The 18,639-nt window shown below is 47.3% G+C and overlaps 1 protein-coding gene across 1 annotated transcript; it reads left to right on the forward strand.

Moving 5' to 3' along the window:
• Window positions 1-2,170: 2,170 nt before the first annotated feature.
• Window positions 2,171-17,864, forward strand: NFAM1 (NFAT activating protein with ITAM motif 1). Its single transcript, XM_010304935.2, has 6 exons — window positions 2,171-2,364; window positions 4,473-4,811; window positions 5,851-5,960; window positions 8,582-8,701; window positions 13,300-13,389; window positions 16,105-17,864. Exons 1-6 carry the CDS (start codon window positions 2,193-2,195, stop codon window positions 16,162-16,164), a joined length of 891 nt encoding a protein of 296 aa, XP_010303237.2. The 5' UTR covers window positions 2,171-2,192; the 3' UTR covers window positions 16,165-17,864.
• Window positions 17,865-18,639: the final 775 nt, after the last annotated feature.

The following is an 18,639-nucleotide window of genomic DNA, read 5'->3' on the forward strand; positions in this document are numbered from 1 at the left end:
AAATGCTAGATCTATTTTTTTTTTTTTTTTAAAATTCTAGACAGTGATATTTCTAGGACTTGGCATTTAGAGTGGCAACAGGGTTGTTTATAGGAAGAGAAGGGAAAGGACGGAAGGAAGATGTTGACCTAGCAGCCCTACAAACCTACCGCACTTAATCCACTTATTGCTCTGAATTCCTGAAGCAGATAAATGCTGATAACAGTTAAAACACATCGCTGACAGGAGCAGCATGTTCTGTCCTCTAGAAATACATCAATGCTGGAAACTGTAAAGTTGCGCACTACCATGGGGATGAGCGTGATATAAGGGCTGAGGAAGCCCTTGCTGTTCAGCAGAGGTCTTCCACAGGAGGGTAGTAAGCCACTGCCCCCTTCTCCCTCCCTGCCCCAACTACCTTGAGATGCCGTTCAGGCCTGAGAAATGCTGCCGAGCACTGTTGTAACCCCACAGCCCCCCAGAGCCACAGCTGCCTGATCTGTGCCTACATATCTGAAACACCAAGTGGGCCCCAAGTGTCTTGTTACCGCTCTTGATTGTCCTTGCTGCTCAGCGTTAAGACCTGTGAGGAGCAATTTCCAGCTGAGACCAGCCCCGTACAGCTCACGTCAGTGTGTCTTGGGGAGAGGAGTTGGTTTTGGCTAATCTGAACTAAACCTTCCCTGGAGGAGTGCAGCTGCTGCACCAGCCTTGCAGAGCCACACAAAGCCACTTGCTCCTCTCCCCATCTGTCAGGGCGCTCAGCAAGGTACCGGAGCTGTCCCTGGGCTCAGGGGGATGCAGCGGACGCAGCTGCATGCCGCCCCCCTGTGTCAAGACCCCTTCCTCCTGAGGACCTGTCCCAGGCTGAAAAGGAGGAAAAATGCTGTAAATCAAAGGTTGCTTTGGAGCAAACCTTGCTCCTACAAACTCTGGAGGGATAAAACAAGTGATAGAGAGTTATTTTTGACTATGGGCAGTTTCCAGGCTCATATGCCTTCTTAGGTGTTTCCCAGCACTGCTTCCCCCCACCAGTGTCCACAGCCCAGCAGCCTGTGTGAGCAGGCACCCTTGAAATTGCAGCAAAATGCTTTTTTGTGGACAGTGCAAATGTCTCACAAGAAGTGCGAAAGGAGGAAACTGCCTAGAGAGAAGTGAAGACCTCTCAGACATCAGGGTTTTTTTTGAGTCAGACGCTGCTCAGCTGTTGCATTGCAGATGTCTTTGCTAAAAACAAGCTTTCATCGAAATCAAAGATGCTTCATGAGTATAGGCGGCAGGATCCTCCCACAAAGAAATGGATTTTTTTCTTCTTCAAAGGGCTCTCCTTAGATTTCCCTACAATAGATTTCTTAAAGCTGGCCTGCATCGTGAAGCTGATTCAGAGCCAGCATCGTGTGGATCTGAAACATCCCAGCTGTTAGGGATGAATTCACTGTCTGGTTGTCCTCACTTCTGGAATACGAGTGCCTTCCTCCAAAGTGACCTAGTGGAGGACTTGGCTGCAGAGGGAAGTTTTGTGCAGTCAGGAGGACGGTGAGACTGTTCCTCTGTACTGAGTGCTGGTGCGGGTACTTGTTTTCCATGTTGAAGGCAAAACAGGTGATTCCACACTTGAGTGTTCACGTAAAGAAGGATTTTGACAGTGCTGCTCTGCTGTGAACCCACGCCCTGTGGCAATGCTCAGTATCTTCCCCATGTGAATAAAGTTCTTGATTAAGATAATTTGAAGTAAGGTGCCCTGGATGGTCCATGCAGTGAGATAATCAGGAACAGCTGGTCCAAAACAAGTGTGTAAACAAATGTTTGCAGAATTATGGTAAAAATCCCACTGTGCCGCTTTTAGCTTGTCCATCGCTCCAGAGTCAGTTGAATCCTTCACTGAATTTGACCCCGTTCACCTCAAACAGCCTCAATCTTCATCAAAGCAGGTTTTTTCCATATTATTCCAACACGGGGCTTCGATCACTGTGGAAGGTGACAAAATTTGCTTTAAGTGCGTGTGATATTTTACAGTCACCAGGAGATAAAGCTCTATGTGTTAAAGAGCTTACGGTCTAGTCTTGACACCCGCTAGTAGGTGTAGCACCATTGTAATAGTACAGAGAAATGAACCCCGGTGCGGGGAGGAGTCTGACCAAAAAGCAGAAGAACCTGCATCTGCCAGGAACAGCTTGCCAAAAGCAGTGTGTGTCCATCCTGCCCGTCCCTTCATGAACGGCGGGGGATCAACCAGCTGCCTGGGCACGGAAATCCCTGACAACCCCCTGTCTCTTTTGCCTTTTGGATCTTTGTATCTGGTTGCTTTCTTACAGCCTTTGACCCTCGTCATGGCCTCTAATCTAAAAGTCATCTTCCTGTTTCTTTGGTCGCTTCAGTGTGGAGGTAAAAACCCATTTTTTTTATTCCTTTTGTTTATTCTCACGTTTGTTCATATTAGAGCATTTCCAGCTGCTATCTTTTGCTAATTTCCAGAGATCCCCGCTAGGAATTTGCACGCTGCTGCTATTTCTGTCTTTTAAGCATTTCAAAGCTGAGAGAGAGAATCCTCAAGAAAGGAGGAACATGGGAGAAGGGTTAGATAACCTAAATGAAATGGTTTGGCTTTTTCCCTGGCATGTTCTTCTCAAGCTAATGGCTCCTGGGATACTGTAAGAAGATGGATCTCTCCTCTGTTTTGTTACAGCAGTGCTTAGCCATGTCTTGTATAGAAAGTATATTCATGTGTGTTCTGCTGGGTAGAGATGAGGAGAAGGATGATGAATGATGAATGATTTTAGAAAATAAGGCCCAGAAGAGACCACTCGGGTTATCACTCCCACAGCGTCTGCAGGATTTTCTGTTACTGTCTTTCCATAATATTCTATCTAGTGTACAGACGACTGTGCACTCACAACAAATGAGCGTGTCCCTTAGGACTGTACTGTATCTCATCTGCTTTTACAGCTAAGAACCTTTTTCTAGTGATGTAACCTAAGCTCTTCCTTACTGTCAGGCTATTGTCTCTGGCTATGTCATCTGTCGTGGATTTTCCTTAACAGATGTTACTTCCCAGCAGTCCTTTCTGGACATGGCTGTGCCCTCCCTCCGTTATTGCCCCCCACAACACTTCCTCAGTACTTGACATTCAGCAGCGCTAAGTCTGAATTGCCTTTTCCGATGCCGAGTCCTGCTGTGCAGAGGTGATGCCGCTGTTGTGATGCAGCGTTAGCGCATGATGACAGGAAAGCAAGCCTGGCTGTGCTCTGGGACAGCTTTAATGCCTTGTTATGAGCCTGTTCATAGATGCAGAACCCCAGGGAATCTCATCAAAAGCATGAATGGAAAAGCCTGCCCATCCCCTACTTTCTCTCACTACTTTTTTTTTTCCCTTCTATTTTCATGTCTCTGAAAGAATCCTTCATTTTGTAAGAAGACTTGTGTGTAAGTTTCCAGTTCCCTTTTTTAAAGACAACAGTGGTTTGTATGGGCCTCCTCTTAAGTTGCTTTATATGTGGTGTTATGTCAGCTGACAAACAAATAGATCCAGAGGCTGTTCGATGTTAAACTCAGATTTCGCTGGGAAGCCAAAGAGGTCCTGTACCCCAGGCTCCTTACTAGCCTGTGGCTCACTCTTAGCTTTTTTTTATTATTATTAAACAAAACAGGGAGTGACCTATGATGTGGTTCCCCATCTGTGCTTATTCATCTTCTCTTATAATTCCTGACACTATTGTCCACTGAACTGCAGTGATAGATGACTTTCAACAGCCCTGTCTGTGTAAGGAGGAAGCACATGAAGGGCATGATCTCCCATCTTTCTGCCTAAGATACTGTCACATATAGATACTTAAGATCTGTGGTCTTCGGCAGATAGTTCCCATATCTAGCAGAGAGTCTCGTGCTTTGCTGCCCGTTTGCAGCAGCAAAAGCTTGGAGTGATTAAACCATGTCTTACTTCTCACGGCCCCGGTGCTGGCCCCCATACAGAATATGCAATTTCCTTCCTCAGAAATACCGACTGGTAACACCTGCTTGTGTACAGCACCTTCACTGGTGCAGAGCTATCACATGGCCACGAGTAGACTCCCAAGCAGAGGTTTGTAACTTAGGAGTTTCAGGAGATGTCCAGCTAGCGTTTGCCTTGGAAAATCGCTTTCTATTAATCAGCTGTAAATACAGTCTCACACCACTGCAAAATCAGTTCGCTTCCTGCTTCATTTCCTGTCTTTCTGCGTGCTGTCATTGTACAGAGGAGCTCACAAGGGAAAAGGGGAAGCCTGTGAATGCAACAGGCTATTGCAAATCACACAGCAATTACCTAAGAGATGTGGCAGATCACACAGGGCACATGCTCTGAATCACCGAATTCCTCACAAGGACCAACACTGCGTGTGACAGGCGCATTTCCTGATACAGGGTTATTTTCACTGTGTGATCCTGTCTTTGGGGCAACAGTCCTCTCCTGACTTAAAGTGATGTTAGGTGACTGCGAACAACTATTACCCTTACAGGGCAAAATGTGGATGTACAGCAGAAACCTCCAATCCATGTTGCACTGCTCAAGGAAGGAATATCCATCCCCTGTAAAGTCATCTTCCCTTACCTGCCAAAATACACTAAATTTTCAGTCTTCTATTACTGGATTGATTCACTGGGCCAGAAAACATCCATCTCTAGAAAGCTGGAAAATGTAATCATCCCTTCTGGAAAAGAGAATACAACTGCTACACTATCTTATGACTACAGAATCATGCCACTTGAAAACACCTTTTCTACTGGCACATACTACTGCAAGGTCGAATGGAATGACATCCAGCAAACAGGAAAAGGAGTGTTTGTGCTTGCTAGAGGTAAGTGAACAACCAGAAAGAAAGGGCAAAAGGTTAAAAATCAGCTGGATCTGTCTATGAAAAGATGATCTTTGCTCTTCTTTTCCTCTACCCAAATACGTTATGAAGTCAGGTGGGAATAAAACTTTCTGCCCAGTACTTAATGCCATTAGAGTTGAATGTGCTTTACACAGGTGACCTGTGCTAATGTTCCCAATACACAGATGGGACATGAAGATATAGTAATTTTTATCTGCCCTGCCACAGCTTCCTGGGAACAGCAGGCTTAAAGTTGAGGTCTAACTGGGGAGCCTCGGCACTGGGTCAGAGGGTGATTTTAGGTGTCAGTGCAGTTTGGCCTTTAGCAGTGTGACAGAGACAGTTGAACGCAAGGTCAGTGGTTAGGGTGCTTGCCATAATCAGACATACAGGTTAGGCACTCACCCTTAGGGGCTCACCATAACCCTTCCCCCTTTTCCATGTAGTACAAGGGCTCAGTTGTTCTGTTAATGTGCAGACTGGAAAGCAAGGGAGAGCTTCATCCCAAGATAAGAGGAATGTTAAAGAAAAGTGATAAGAACATGCGTGCTGCTGACTGGCTGGATTTGCATTACTGGAGCTGGATATGAAAAATTTAGAAAGCGTAAATGCAAAGAGGCATGACGAAATAGCTTTGCTACACTGGTCAGAGGATGCCTACAGTACCCACCCTGCTACATTGTGTGGCCTGTGTGCTTTCCACCATATGGCTTTTTGCCCCTATCACTAAAGACCTTTGCCAGCCTCTACCTACCACCTTTCTTGACCCTCATAGTTATGTCACCTCCCTCTAATCTACATGAAGTGCAGCTGCTTATATCCAGTCTCATTTGTGTGATTCTTCAGCTGCACCCTGCTCTCTGTTCAATCAAACTACGTTTTGAAGGTTCTATGCATCTGTGCCAGCATATTCTGCATTGTTTTTGTATTTTAGCACTCTCAAAGCTCTTTGCAGGGTTAAAAATGCAGCAGGATTATAACTTCCACTCACACTATGATTCTTTTGCCTTCTTTCTTACAGGTACAGGGTACATAGAGACCTCTTATGGGTGGGGAGTCCTCATTACCCTTACTGCTCTTCTTGCCACATTGAGCATCACCGCAACAGCTCTGTTTCTGTGGAAAAGAAAGGCAAGTTATAACCAAATAAAAAGCAATACCTGACATGACCCATTCTAGGAATTTATTTCATTTGTTTCTAACTTGACTGGATTGGAAATCTCCGTGCTGAAATTTTCCATGCTGGGTGTCTGCCCCAGGTTTATTTTCTTTTTTTAAGTTTAGTCTTTCTGAGAAAAAAGATAACAGGAAAGACAAAACAAATCATTGATTTGTCCATTAGACAACTTCTGGTAATCATTTTGACTCTGGCATGCTCTGCTTTAGAGCAAGGATCTAACACAGGGCAAGAAGTCACACTAGCAGTGTGCTAGCCCTGAGAATATTCAAGGACATGTAGCATTGTGAAGTTTTTTTGGAAAATTGCGGTTTGTGCATGCTCAGTCATGGCTCTTGTCAACTTAGCAGCTCAGTTGCCTAAAGGAGCCCCTGTGAGGCTGCCTTTCTACACGCGTCCAGTCAGACAGGTAATGTCCTGTGCACCCAAGCAAGTCTGTTGCAGCCCTGGTGGCAGGAGGAGTTTCCTTGTTTCAGGGGACAGGACTTTGCCTGTTTCTAATCCTCCTTCAACATGGGGGCTACCCTGGTTCAAGGGTACAATCTGATTGCAAGGAGACTGTACAACTGCGTTCCTGAGCCTGTGGCTCAGGCATCATAGAAGAAAACAATCTATCTGCAGTGTGGAGGGGATGGGGACCAGAGCCTTGGGTATGCATTTGGCAGGGAAAACATTAAGGGACAGCGTGAAAGGGGAAGGTCAGGACAAGGATCCCAAGGAAGCCTGTGTGGAAGTACCAACTAACTGGAAAAAAAGAGGGAGACAAAGACGTGAGTAGCAATCTGCTTTAGTTGACTCAGCTTTGAGTAGAGGGAGATTGGACTAGACAATCTCCAGAGGCACCTTCCAACAGCAGTGATTCTGTGAGGCTGGAAGAGCGAGCCTCGGGAGGGAAACTGGGACTGGAATCCGGAGTGAGGAAGCACTGGAGCTCGGAATAGAGTGTTAAGACTGGACTGACAGGGCCCCTCAGCTGACCAGACCAGTGGCACAGGTTGGGACCAGCTGGGTAAGGAAGTAGAAGCTGGGATGAGTAGCTAAGGGCAAAGGGGAAACCAGGAGTGGCGAAGAAAGGTTGTAGAGAGCAGAAGAAAAGCCAAAAGTAGGGCTGAAAGATCTGGATGAGACAGAGGCCCTGTCAAAAAAACTCTGGAGTCATGATACCAGAATCTCTGTTGTTTGGGGAGAACCTACTACTCCTAGTACTGCCACCCCCAGGCAGCATCCTCTGCACTTTTCCAGAGATCTCAAGACTGGCTTAAAAAACCTGATGTCTTTTAGAATGGAATTTGGGGATTATTTTTTTCTAGGTAGAGTATCCCCCATATTTACTCTTTCAACCCGCTCTCTGCCACTATGACAGCAGACTCTCTGCATGCGTTTTTATGTGGAGGCTGTGCTCCTGGTACAGTCCTACAACTCCAAGGAGCATCAGGCTTCAGCACACACAGTCAGAGATCATGAGGTTGAAAACAGAGTGGCAGCAGTTGGCAGACCTGCTAATCTTGTGAGACTTACCTTGCAGGCAGTCTGGTGGAGGGGGAAAGAGTGTAAGCAGCAGAGTGACTAGGCTGGAGACAGGCCCCCATCTCTGCTTGCCTAGACAGTGTCTCCATGGGGATGAGGAGGGAGGCATTGTCACGACTTGCCGATTGGCATCTCTAGGTTTTGAGGTGGGCCAGCAAGTCTCAGACCTACGGGCTCTCTTTGGGGCCCGAAGAGATCATGCAGTCATTACATTTGCCCTCCTGCAGAACACAGCCCATATTTTTCACCACAGCTTGCTCAGACCTGCTGGTTTAAAAATGTTTGTCTTTAAGAGAAGCTATTTAGCATCCTCCTTAGTTACTAATGGACTGGAAAGCAGTTCATCGTTTTCATGTGATGTGAATATAATCATCCCACTTCTTTCCGAATTAGAACAGAGATACTTAGCAAAGCCTTCTGCCTTTCCTGCCTCCTCTCTTGCTTGCTGAGCAGGGCTAACCCTTATCTGTGCATGAATGAAGCGTGTTCAAGGAGAAGTCATCCGATGCAAAAAACGTTTCAGAAGAAACCTTCTTCCTTCAACTCCATGCTGGACTTGCACATTACTGTATCACTGACTATATGTCATCATTAATGGTTGTCTAGTGCTGTTCTTTAGACTCTGCGTATTAGCAAAAGCTTCCCAGCCAAATCCTGACAAAAGTCACTGCATTTTGCCTCTCTGAAATTCCCACACACACTTTGAACAGGGCCCTGCTTTACTCCCTCTCCTACAGCACTGTTGTGTGTTGTTAAATACTTACACCCTCTGCCCGGATAAGTTTCAGTGGTGGAAGTGATTTCTATGTACATGCAGAGCCCAGTTCTCCTTTCCACTCCTCCACTGTAAGTCATCAGACTCTTCCATTTTACTCTGTGATAAGGAAAGAAACTGGCCCATGTTGTGCAGAGACTGCCTGCACTGCTTGCTGTGGAAGCATTCGGGGGTGTGCGAGCAGCTGGCTTTGACATGGCATTGGTGTTCGCTTCATCTTTGGGGAGATGGTGTTTTCTCCACATGTGTCATTTTGTGTCTTGTCCTCTGCAGGTGTTATGCCCTAGAAGGAACCAGCTGAATATCCTGAGGCAGAAGGTGGAAACGCAGCCCCCTTCAGCCAACCTATCATCACCACCACCACCACCACCACCACCACCTTCTGTCTATGACGTGAGTACCAGAATCGCCCTCTATCCCTTCTGTCCACATCATCTTACAACCCTTCCTTTCCCTGCCATGGTACAGATAACTTCAGTATCATGATGTGACACATAAGTAATACCTGGATACTGGCCTGGTACTGGTGACCTTCCTCCTGTGGTCTTCCCTGCTTAGCTCCTCTCAGGACTGTTGGGTGTCTCCATCCTGGTCCCACTCATGGCCTCTCCAGTGCCAGAGCCTTGCACCATGCCCTGCTGGGCAGCCCCCTTCCCTCTGCCAGCAGTGTGGCAGCACAGAGCAGCAAGTGTGGGGCCAGAGAGGGCTCCTGGCGGTAGAGGTAGAAGGGTCTCCAGAAGTCAGGAAGGAAGAGGGGATCTCAGCCCTCCCCAGCTGGAGAATGATGGCTCAGGAAAGGGGCAGAGAAGTACTCCCCACAACAACCCCAGCTGTCCAGAGCTCCTGCCATGACAGCTTCACTGGTGTGTCACGGACCACTGTAGTCCTGAGCAGGCTGACTAGTTCTCAGGGGGAAAAAGGGCAGGAAGAAAGTAAATGGAGTCTCCTTTTTGGAACATTTCCCTTTTCATTGCATAGGATCTCCTTTTTCCATTTCCCAAACTGGGGAACACAGACTGCTCCCACTCCCTGAGCCCCGTAGCAGCAGCGTCACAGGTAATAGGATTGGAGTGGCTCTCCTGAAATGTCAGGCCCAGACCTCAGCTACCTCAAGTAACCATGACCACAATCCCATTTACAACCCATCCAGCTCCATTTAAAGTGGATTCCTTTCTCTCCTTTTACTTCCATGGGAGGGCTGCTGCACTAAGAAGGGAAGTTTTGGGGTTTTGTTCCCCATGATCTGTGGGACAAACAAGGAGGAATAAAATTAAAGTTAGTAAAGAAGAATGTTGCCTGAATATTAGGAAACCTTTCTGACTGTGAGGACTATAAGGGCTGGAAAAGTCTCTCCGAGGAAAACCTGTAAGCTCTGCTGCATTAATCATTTAAACTAAACAAAGTGAAGCTCTGGAGAATGTACTACAAAGAGGAGCAAAGCTCTGCCAGAGAGGCAGGAGACCTGATAGGGGGCAGATATGAAAAAGAGGATGGACCTGCTTCCTTCTTATTCTCACTTTGCAGGCTGGGGGGCACCATTTTGTGGCCCTTTAATTTTTGGAGTAGAGGTTTATAAGAAAGCCCTATATATTGTATGTGATATGTTTATTCTGAGCAAAAAGCAATGCTTTGCGTAGAGGAGGTTGCAGGTTATAAAGCTTTTCATTTGTATCAAGTAATTTCTTTTTAATTCGGGCTTATAAAAATCCGAATGGGTAGTTTCCTGCTGAAGTGGATGATTTCTGCAAGGAGACAAAAAAAAAAATCAAATCCATTTCTCGCTCAGTCGGCCTCGTCATGCATCCTTAGCTCCATCTTAATTACATGTTTCATCATGTTGTTCTGTTCAGGAGGCCCCACTAAGGCTAATACAGCAAGCCAGCAGAGCCAGCCTTAGGCACAGGCAGTCCCAGGAGCTGGCCGGGCCCCCGTGCTTGCAGGAGCCCTGTAGATCTGACCCAGCCGGCCTTCCCTCAAAGCATGTTCACCACACGCCAGCTGTGTGGGGCTTATAGCCAGCCCAGTGTGCAGGGCAGGTGGCTCAGCCCTCTTTGGCAGAGCTGCAAGCAGCCTCGGACCATCTCCTGTGTGCTGGAGGGGGTACCAGCCCGCCCACTGGAGGTTACTTTGCCGTGGAGCAGCTGCTGAGGGATGACTCGTTCAGGCATGAAGCAGCAGCTCCTGCTGCAGACACCACACGTGGTGAGAGAAGGGCTGCGAGGTGAGGAAGTGGGAAGCACGGGGCTGCGAGGTGTAATGGGGAAGTTAATGGGGGAGAGAGGGCGACAGCCTGAGCCCTGGGATGGAGACCCTGCATTGGATGGGCCCTCAGGACAGGTGAGGAGAGTGGAAAGTTTACAAACCTTATTTCCTTTGAAAAATTAATCTGGTGCCCCACTGCTAAATTTTGTTGGGACTCTGTGTAGTGTAAACCCAGCCCTGCAAGCTGTGTTTGAAGTTAGGTGAGTTGTGAAAATGCATTGGTGTTAAACTGGGTGTTGAACACTTAGTGCTTAATTCATGGGGAGGGCAGAAATCTGTGGTCAGCATTGGGGTAAGCTAAGGCAAGGAGAAGGGAAGGACAAGTGAGAAGTAGCTCCAAGTAATGAGATAAAGAAGGAGGTTGGAGATTAGGTGATGGGACAGGAGGCCAGCACATGCCAGATGTGCTGCTGTGGGGGAAAGCACGAGGTCAGAGTGTGGGGAAAAAGTCAAGTCAGGGAACCACAATGTCCTTGCAGGCCTGGAGCTGGGAGCAGGAGGCAGCACTGGACATGGAATTAAGGGCTTGAAACTGGCTGGTGCAGCTCATTAAATGCTCTGTGTTATCCTACACTGCAGCGAGGCTCACCCCTGGCATGGGAAGGGTCCTAGTGCACCTTCTGCAAAACCATTCTGCTGAACATCCTGAGGAGCAAATATCTTCCCCACTGGCTCTTTCAGGTGCCACTGTTTACCTTGCGGTCCCTGAGAGTGGGTGTACACAGTAAAAAAACCTGGTAATAAGGGGCTGCTGGGCAGCTACTTTGTTCCTGCTACGCTGCCAGGTGTTCTTAGACCACTTTGTCCTCCTGCAGCCCCAGAGCAGCTCTACCTCACTGCACTGCCCAGACCCAAACCTGTATTTTCCTCCGTCTTCCAGCTTAGCTGCCTAGTTAATGAGCAGCTTGGAAATAACAACCTGAGGGACTCGCTTCATCTGTAGTGCACTTCAAACAAGCTTTTTTGAGCAGCAAACAGAACTCCTGCAGTGCAGGTGGGTTCCAGAGGAACTTTTCCTGGCGCGAGGGAGCCAAGGCGGCTTCTCGGGGATAGGAAGGCATCTGCTAGCAGGGAGGAGAGAGGCCTGTGTGCCTCTGCTGTGACAGTAGCAGGTGGTCAGTGACCAAGTAAAAGTAATTAATTTGCAAATGGCAGTTGGAGACGCTGGCTTTCCAACTCGCCAGCAAAGGACCAGCATTGTCAGCAGCCTCCACGGGAAGAGGGCTTGTGGAGGAAGGGGAATCGTTTTGGGAGGTTAAACACCAAAAGGATTCTTCTTGCTTGCACGTAGCTTCAGACTAGAGCAGTGAGAGAGGCTGCCTGTGCTGCCAAGGGGACATGGAGCCAGGCTGCTGGGAGCGCAGCATGCAGGACGAGGTCCTCACTGCGAGCGCCACAAAGAGAATTGGAAATGAGGACAGGGAAATGGGATTTTCCATGCACACACGTGCACATGCAAATAGTTGGGAATGTCTGTGTAGGCGAGTGGGTTGTTGGGAGTGGGAAGCAGACAGGTGAAATAATTTGACTGCTCCTGGAGGAGGAGTGGGAATGGGAGAGCCATGCAGCGCTCCATTCACCGCAGCCCCCTCCTGTCTGAGTGCCTGTTTGTTCCAAGCCCCGCTCCCAAATGCTACTCCTCTATCGTCTGGTCCTGTTCAAACCACCATCCTGCTGGCCACGATCCCGAAAGATGCTGAGTGTTTGCAACTTCTGATGAAATGATGGGGGTTCAGGTGATTGGCAGCCCCAGAATCAAGCCCCCATGTTTTGCTCATCCTCCTCACTGTGTTGCAGGGCGCCTCGCTCCTTTTGCAGTCTCTCCACTAATACCATCTGCCCCTCTTGCGGCCGGAGCTCCTCCCACCTTCCTGTTGCCAGAGAAACAGCCACCTTGGCAACCTGCTGTCATCCTTGAAACACACATGGAAAAGTCCTCCTGATTGTTATGTTTGATCCTTCAGGCAGATCTGGAACATCACTCAAACTGACACGCATCTCTTGTGACACGATTACCTGGGGGACCAGCGGGTGCATACGCATGTAGGGCGTGTGCGTGTTTCTCTGTGTAGCTGTGTGGGACCATGGATATGTTTGAGGGCCTGGGCATGTATTGATTTTTTTATTATTCTTTGCTCACTCTAAGAAGAAAGGAGAGTTCTGGCTTGGAAAAATCCCCAGACAATAAATAGAAATCATGCCAAATGCAGGGTTTCCCATTTTTGACAGCCCCTGTGCTTCAGGACCTTCAGCCTCGCCTCTCTTCTCACCCTTGTATGCCCAGAATAACCATGAGCAAGAGCTTGTGGGTGTCAGGCACCTAAACAGTCCTGGGTGATGCAGAGCGCTGCCCGTTACCTGTGGTCCCCATGGTGCACAATATCCTTTCATGTGGCAGAGGGGTCTTTATTCTGCATTCTGGGACAATTTGTAGTGGAGAGAGGCAGGGGCATTGGCATTGCTCTCCACTGCCTTACACAGAGTAGGTAGCATCAAAGCCCGTCTCTGTGAGCCTGAAAAGGGAAGATGATGCAGTCGCACTGTAAAATTTTCAGGGGAAAAGCATTTTTTTCTGACCAAGTTCAGGTCAGGAAATGAAAAATTTTGGAGATGTCAGGGGTTCCTAAAAAATGTCAGGCATGAGATGGGGAACAACAGAGTGGGCAATTAGTTGTTTTAAACCTAAGTAATTCATTTTACCCTTACACTCATCTCTCTTCCCTGTGCAGTGCCTGGATTTGCAGCAAGTTGATGTCTATTCTTCTATCCTTGAGAACAACACAAACAACCCGTCATCCAGGAAGAGTCTTCCAGGGAAGGTAAGGGCTGGGGCCCTGTTCTTGGAGAGTTCCCTTATGCACAAGGCACATGGGGAAAGAAAACTCACAGAGTCTTCACGGCCCTAGCAGGCAGTAAGTGTGTCTGCTCCTTCCCCACTTCCAGTCCCACCAAAAGAGGAAAATGGGACGCGGCATCCACTCACCAGCTGGGCTGCACATGTAGCCTATCTTCCTTCTTCCAGCAGAACCCTTGCTCCTGCAGCACAACTAGTTCTTGCAGTCCTGGTTTCATGCAGATGCTTTGCTGTATGACGTACGCTGAAAGGCATTGAGGGGTTTGGCGTTGCTGCTCCCTCTGAATGGGATGGACGTTCACGGAGAGTTGGTCAGATGTTGGCCCTCAGTGTTGTCCTTTCCAGATTATTTAGGCAGCTGAGAAGTCCTCCTGGGTAGAGGAATCTGTGCACCGGGGGCAGACCCTGGATACAGCTTTGCTCTCACCAGCATTAAGCACCCAAGAGCCGTTTTTCATGGTAGCAGAAGCTAAGATGGTCTGAACAGAGGCTGGGCTGATACAGTCGCTGTCAGCTCTGGGGCTTAGGAAAAGGCAGTGTGAGTATGTTTTGGGCTTGGATCTTCTTGCTGTGCTGGGACTTACAAGTTAGAGACAAGAAATTAAATCCACTCATAGTAAAAGTAGCTGCAACTCGGGATATGCAGGTGCAGATCAGTTGGGGGGGCCACACGAAGCAGACCAGAGGCCCACACAAACCTCTACCCCGCCTTTGGCAGGGATCAGCTGTTTCATAGGGACAAAACTTGCATCAGGGACCCCAGGGAACATTTTCTTCCTGTCCTCAGAACTTAGTTGGTCTTCTCCCCTCCAGACCTCTCATCTGCTTAAAAAATATATTCACTCTTCTAATGTTGGAAAATGTTCCTGAAAAATGTCTCCTGCTTCCTCCCACTGATGTCCTGTTGGGGAAGAGTTCCCCAGCTTGCCTATGCAACAAAGAGCATGGTGCCAGCTTCAGTTGACATCATCCCTCCATTTCATGAAAGACAGTATTTTCCAGCGTCTGAGGCATTTTCATAACTCTCACCTTTTATGAAAAGGTGGTCTAAAATCAAGCGGCCTCCTCTGTGTCAGAGCTACTTGCCATGTGGTCTGGTCCCAAGGCCACTGGCCTCCTGCAGTTATTGCTGTGGCACCACAGTGGTTGGTGGTAGCAAAGGCAGTGGCAGGTATCTGATTATTGAGGGGAAGGATGGGTTGTTTTATATAGGCCTTCTTATACCCTGGTGCATCATGTGTACTGGAAAATACATCATCCCTGGTTTTGTGTTCTTGCTGCATTTTGAATGAGTTGGATAAGGAGAACAGTAATTCCTGACCCTCTTCCCTGTCTTGTTTATTCTTCTGTACACCTTTATCAGCTGCCTCTTTTGAAATGATTCAGTCTGGGTGATGAGATGCAGTGTATATGTGGGTTTTTCTTCCCTACCAAAGAGCTGTCTGGGCTGTGCGGAATTGGTTGTGTGTGGCCCGCACATACTCAACCACTGTGTTGGGGGGCAGCGGGGCTGTAAATCAGAGCAGGAGCAAAGCAACCACACAAGAGCAAAGGAGCATCTGTGTGGGTCTGGTGCTGGTAGTCTCAGCCAGGGCAGGGTAAAGGTTGAAGTAGAGATGGGAGAAACAAGGAAGAAGAAAGCAAAGAGAGGGGATGGGATGAGCTCTCTCACCCAGAGCAGACACCACTAAGTGTCTTCAGGTCTTGTGCCAGTCAGAAGGAAGGGAAGTGTGAGCGGCAGGGCCCCGTGATCTCTGCACAGGAGAATTTGACTGCACTTTCCACTACTGTTGCAAGCACCTTGATCAGCTTCCCTCTCAGTTGTCCTGGGCAGTGACCGCCTGGGACGCTTCTCCTCCAGCCAGCTGTGCCAGAATAGATCAGGGTGTTTTCCCTAAGAGTGAGACTTGTGGGCCAGAGGGTTTGGCCTGTGAGTGGGAGCTGGGATTGCTGAATGGTGGCTGACTCTGCTGTGGAGGCTCCAGGCCAGCCATTGCTGCAGGATGCTGCGCATGGAGGGGGAGCTGTGAATTGGGGCAGAGAGCCCCTGCAACAAGAGTATTTGCATGCTGCTGCGCTGGACTGTCAGCCAGCTTGGGTAGCGAGGGGTTAATCCCACATGCTTTGGAGGTGCCTGCACTCAGCGCTTCTGTAAAATGTTTCTCTTTGGTGGTGGCAACAGAGAAAATGCTAGTGTAGGTAGGGCTTCATTCACCCCGTGGCATTTCAGCTACTTGCTGTGTAACCTTGCTTACAGCAGGCCTGTGCCACACAGCACTTAAAATATCAGTCTGTCAGCGCCTTGTCTACACAAGGAACAGTTGTGAGGAATAGACTCAACTGTTGAAGAAACAGGATTGAGGAGGTCAGGGAATTCCTCCTTCACAGAATCCAAAGTGATTTATTTTTTTACCAAGTCCAATTTTCCCTCCCCTCCCTGTCTGACAGCTTTTTGGGGGAAGAGTGACAAGTAAAGGAGGCATCTTCATCCCTTGGGCTGGATTAGTCACGTTCATCTCTGGCGGAGCAACATTTCTCGCTGTAGTGGCTTCCGTTTCGGCAGATCACTTATAGCCATTTCTAACAGAACAAATGTCAGTGTCTGCTTATTAAGAATTAATTCATCTTCTTTTGAATAATTTTCCTCCATTTCTTTTTTCTCCTTTTCATCATTCTGCAGAGACCTAAGAAGCAAACAACTCTAGAAGAATCCTCTGATACATTGTATGAGAATATCTAACAGGAAAAATCTGACCCTACGTGGACCAGACATCTTTCTGTACGGCAGAACTACTCTCTTACATCCCCAGTTCTCTGCAGAGATCCACAGCAACTTCAGGGCACAGCCATGAGGGACTTGTGAACCCTTGGCTCCTCCTAAACTGTCCTTCATTAACAACAGAATGCATCTGTTCAAATCCCACTGGGGCTCTGTCTGCATTGATGCAGCAAAGCTATTTTGCAGCAAAGCTGTTTGATGCAAAAGAAAAACTGCTTTTGTCAAGCACTCACACATATCTTAGAAATGGTGCAGATGGGATCTGTGTGGGTTTCTCTCACCTGGCCTGGCTGAAATACTTAAATCTTGATCCTCTGTAAATGATAGGACCTCCCTGCCTGCTGTCTTGATCTTCCAATCCTGACCTGCAGCAGTCCATCTGATCCTGTGCCTACGGCTTTCCTGACATGGCCATCAGGCCTTCATGCATAGTTTAACCAAGATCCAAGCATCCACCTGCCCATTTTTCCTTTCTTAGGAACCCCACAGTGAAACATGCTTTCTCATAATCTGCTAATCCCATCAAGTAGTCACAGATGCCTGCTGTGACTATACTCAGTCGACTCAAATCAGTGCCTCTGAGTAAATGCTTTCCCTTCAGCCATATCAGCAGTATATGGTGAGGACTGGATGCACAGACAGAGATAAAGATGGAGAAAAGGAAAACAGAGAAAATATCCCTGCCTGGCAACATGTCTCAGTGGCAGTGCCCTTTCCAGAACAAGGAAGAGGATCAAGGAGGTGGGAACCCGAGGAAACTCCCTTGCTGGGAGCTGCGTAAGCCACATGGGTCTGGGGCCAGGTTCCAGCCCAGAGAAGTTCAAGGCAAGCTCCCCAATTTCCTGTTCTTCTTAGCAATGGGCATTGTTATCGCTTGGGGTTTTGACCCTCTGTAGGAGCAGGTGCAGTACCTCTGCCCCGAAACGAATAGGTCTGCCTTCGTTTCAGCTCGCCAGTATTTGCCAGCAAGGGTATAAGGTTCCTTTATCCCCACCTGTTATTTGTCTGGGTAGACCAGTTCTGAAATGTAGAACAACTGGAGGGAGGAGGGAGGCCCAAGAGGTGAATTTTCTATCCAAGCTCTTCTCTCTCCTTGTCAGCTGGAACTTGCCTACCACTTGTGCTGATGTATATTCTAGTTCTGACAGGGAGGAGGTTACGTTAAATATCCATATAACACGATCAAACCAGTGGATCAAAAAGCTGGGGCTCTTTTATCTCAGATTAAAAAACAACACCAAAATAACAACCAAACAAAACCAACCCAAAATAAGAATATGCAGCATAACTTGAGAGGAATCATAGAAACCTCTTTAAAGAAGAAGATCAAATCAAAATTGAGCTCCAGGGTCATAGGACCCTCTCTAGTTGAAGATAATGTTGCTATGCATCAGAGATAGAGGCTATGAAAAATGTCTCCGGGGCCTGCAGCCTTCCTATACTATGTTTAAAGAGATAATCCGCTTATTGCTTTGCTCTTTTTATTAGAAGAGATTTCAAACATGCAATTTGGACTTTCTTTAACCACAGGAAAATGCTTTTTCTCTTCCCAGTGTTGAGGAATTCATTTCAGAAAGAGCAATGAATAGACAGTGTGGATTATTAGACCCGTTTTCCATTTGTTAAGTGATTGCAACAATTATAAATAAATATTTTTAAGTCAACAATTTTAGTGTTTACTAATATGACCAGAAAACATTTGTGTTCACAGAAGAATTTACAGAGGATTGTACAGGTATAACAATTCCTGTCCTTAACAAATTTGAAGAAATAATGAGATTAATTATAAATATGTTGCAGTATGGCAATAAAATATTCAGCAGAAGCTGGTGGATTAGATGAAAAGTGAAAGCTTTCAAAATAATGCTGCTTAGTTTTTGTGTTTTGCTTTTTAAATTTTATAAATGCTAAAAATACAGGATGCTACTGGAAATTTCCTGGCAAGGATCTCACTTTGCAGTGAATTGATTCATCTTGTCTTTCTGTTACATTTTTAAATAGTGTGTTTCTACAATTCTATATAGTAAGTAGCTGAAGCTCTTTAAAATGAAACATGAGAGGAAGAATGGTATTTGGAATAGGAAAGACTGTTCTAGAACAGGTACTGCTAAATTACTGGAAGCATCACACCTGGTGCTGATCAATTAAGTGAAAAAGTAAAAATTTCCAAGAAAACACTGGCAAATCTGGGGGTTTGGGCTGTGTGCCAAAGCTTGGCAAAGTCGAGGGGAGTCGCTGTGCTGATTTCAATGGGTTTTGGATTGGCTCTGCAAGGGTAAAAGGCTGCTGCACAAGAAAAAGGAAGTTTTGAAGCTATGTAGCCACAAGCTAGTATCACTTCTTTTGCATTGTTGCGCCATGGGCAGCCGCAGTAGCATCAGTGTGTGTGAGAGAGAAAGGTATAAAGCAGAAGACTGCAAGAGCAGAGATGTTTTT

Source organism: Balearica regulorum, chromosome 1 (assembly GCF_011004875.1).
Source record: "Balearica regulorum gibbericeps isolate bBalReg1 chromosome 1, bBalReg1.pri, whole genome shotgun sequence".
Classification (NCBI taxonomy): domain Eukaryota; kingdom Metazoa; phylum Chordata; class Aves; order Gruiformes; family Gruidae; genus Balearica; species Balearica regulorum.

Coding starts and splice junctions, on each gene's coding strand:
- NFAM1 (XM_010304935.2), top strand. CDS start 2,193: ATGAACGGCGGGGGATCAACCAGCTGCCTGGGCACGGAAATCCCTGAC. Junction 5,961..8,581: donor TGTTTCTGTGGAAAAGAAAG/GCAAGTTATAAC, acceptor TGTCCTCTGCAG/GTGTTATGCCCTAGAAGGAA. Junction 8,702..13,299: donor CACCACCTTCTGTCTATGAC/GTGAGTACCAGA, acceptor TTCCCTGTGCAG/TGCCTGGATTTGCAGCAAGT.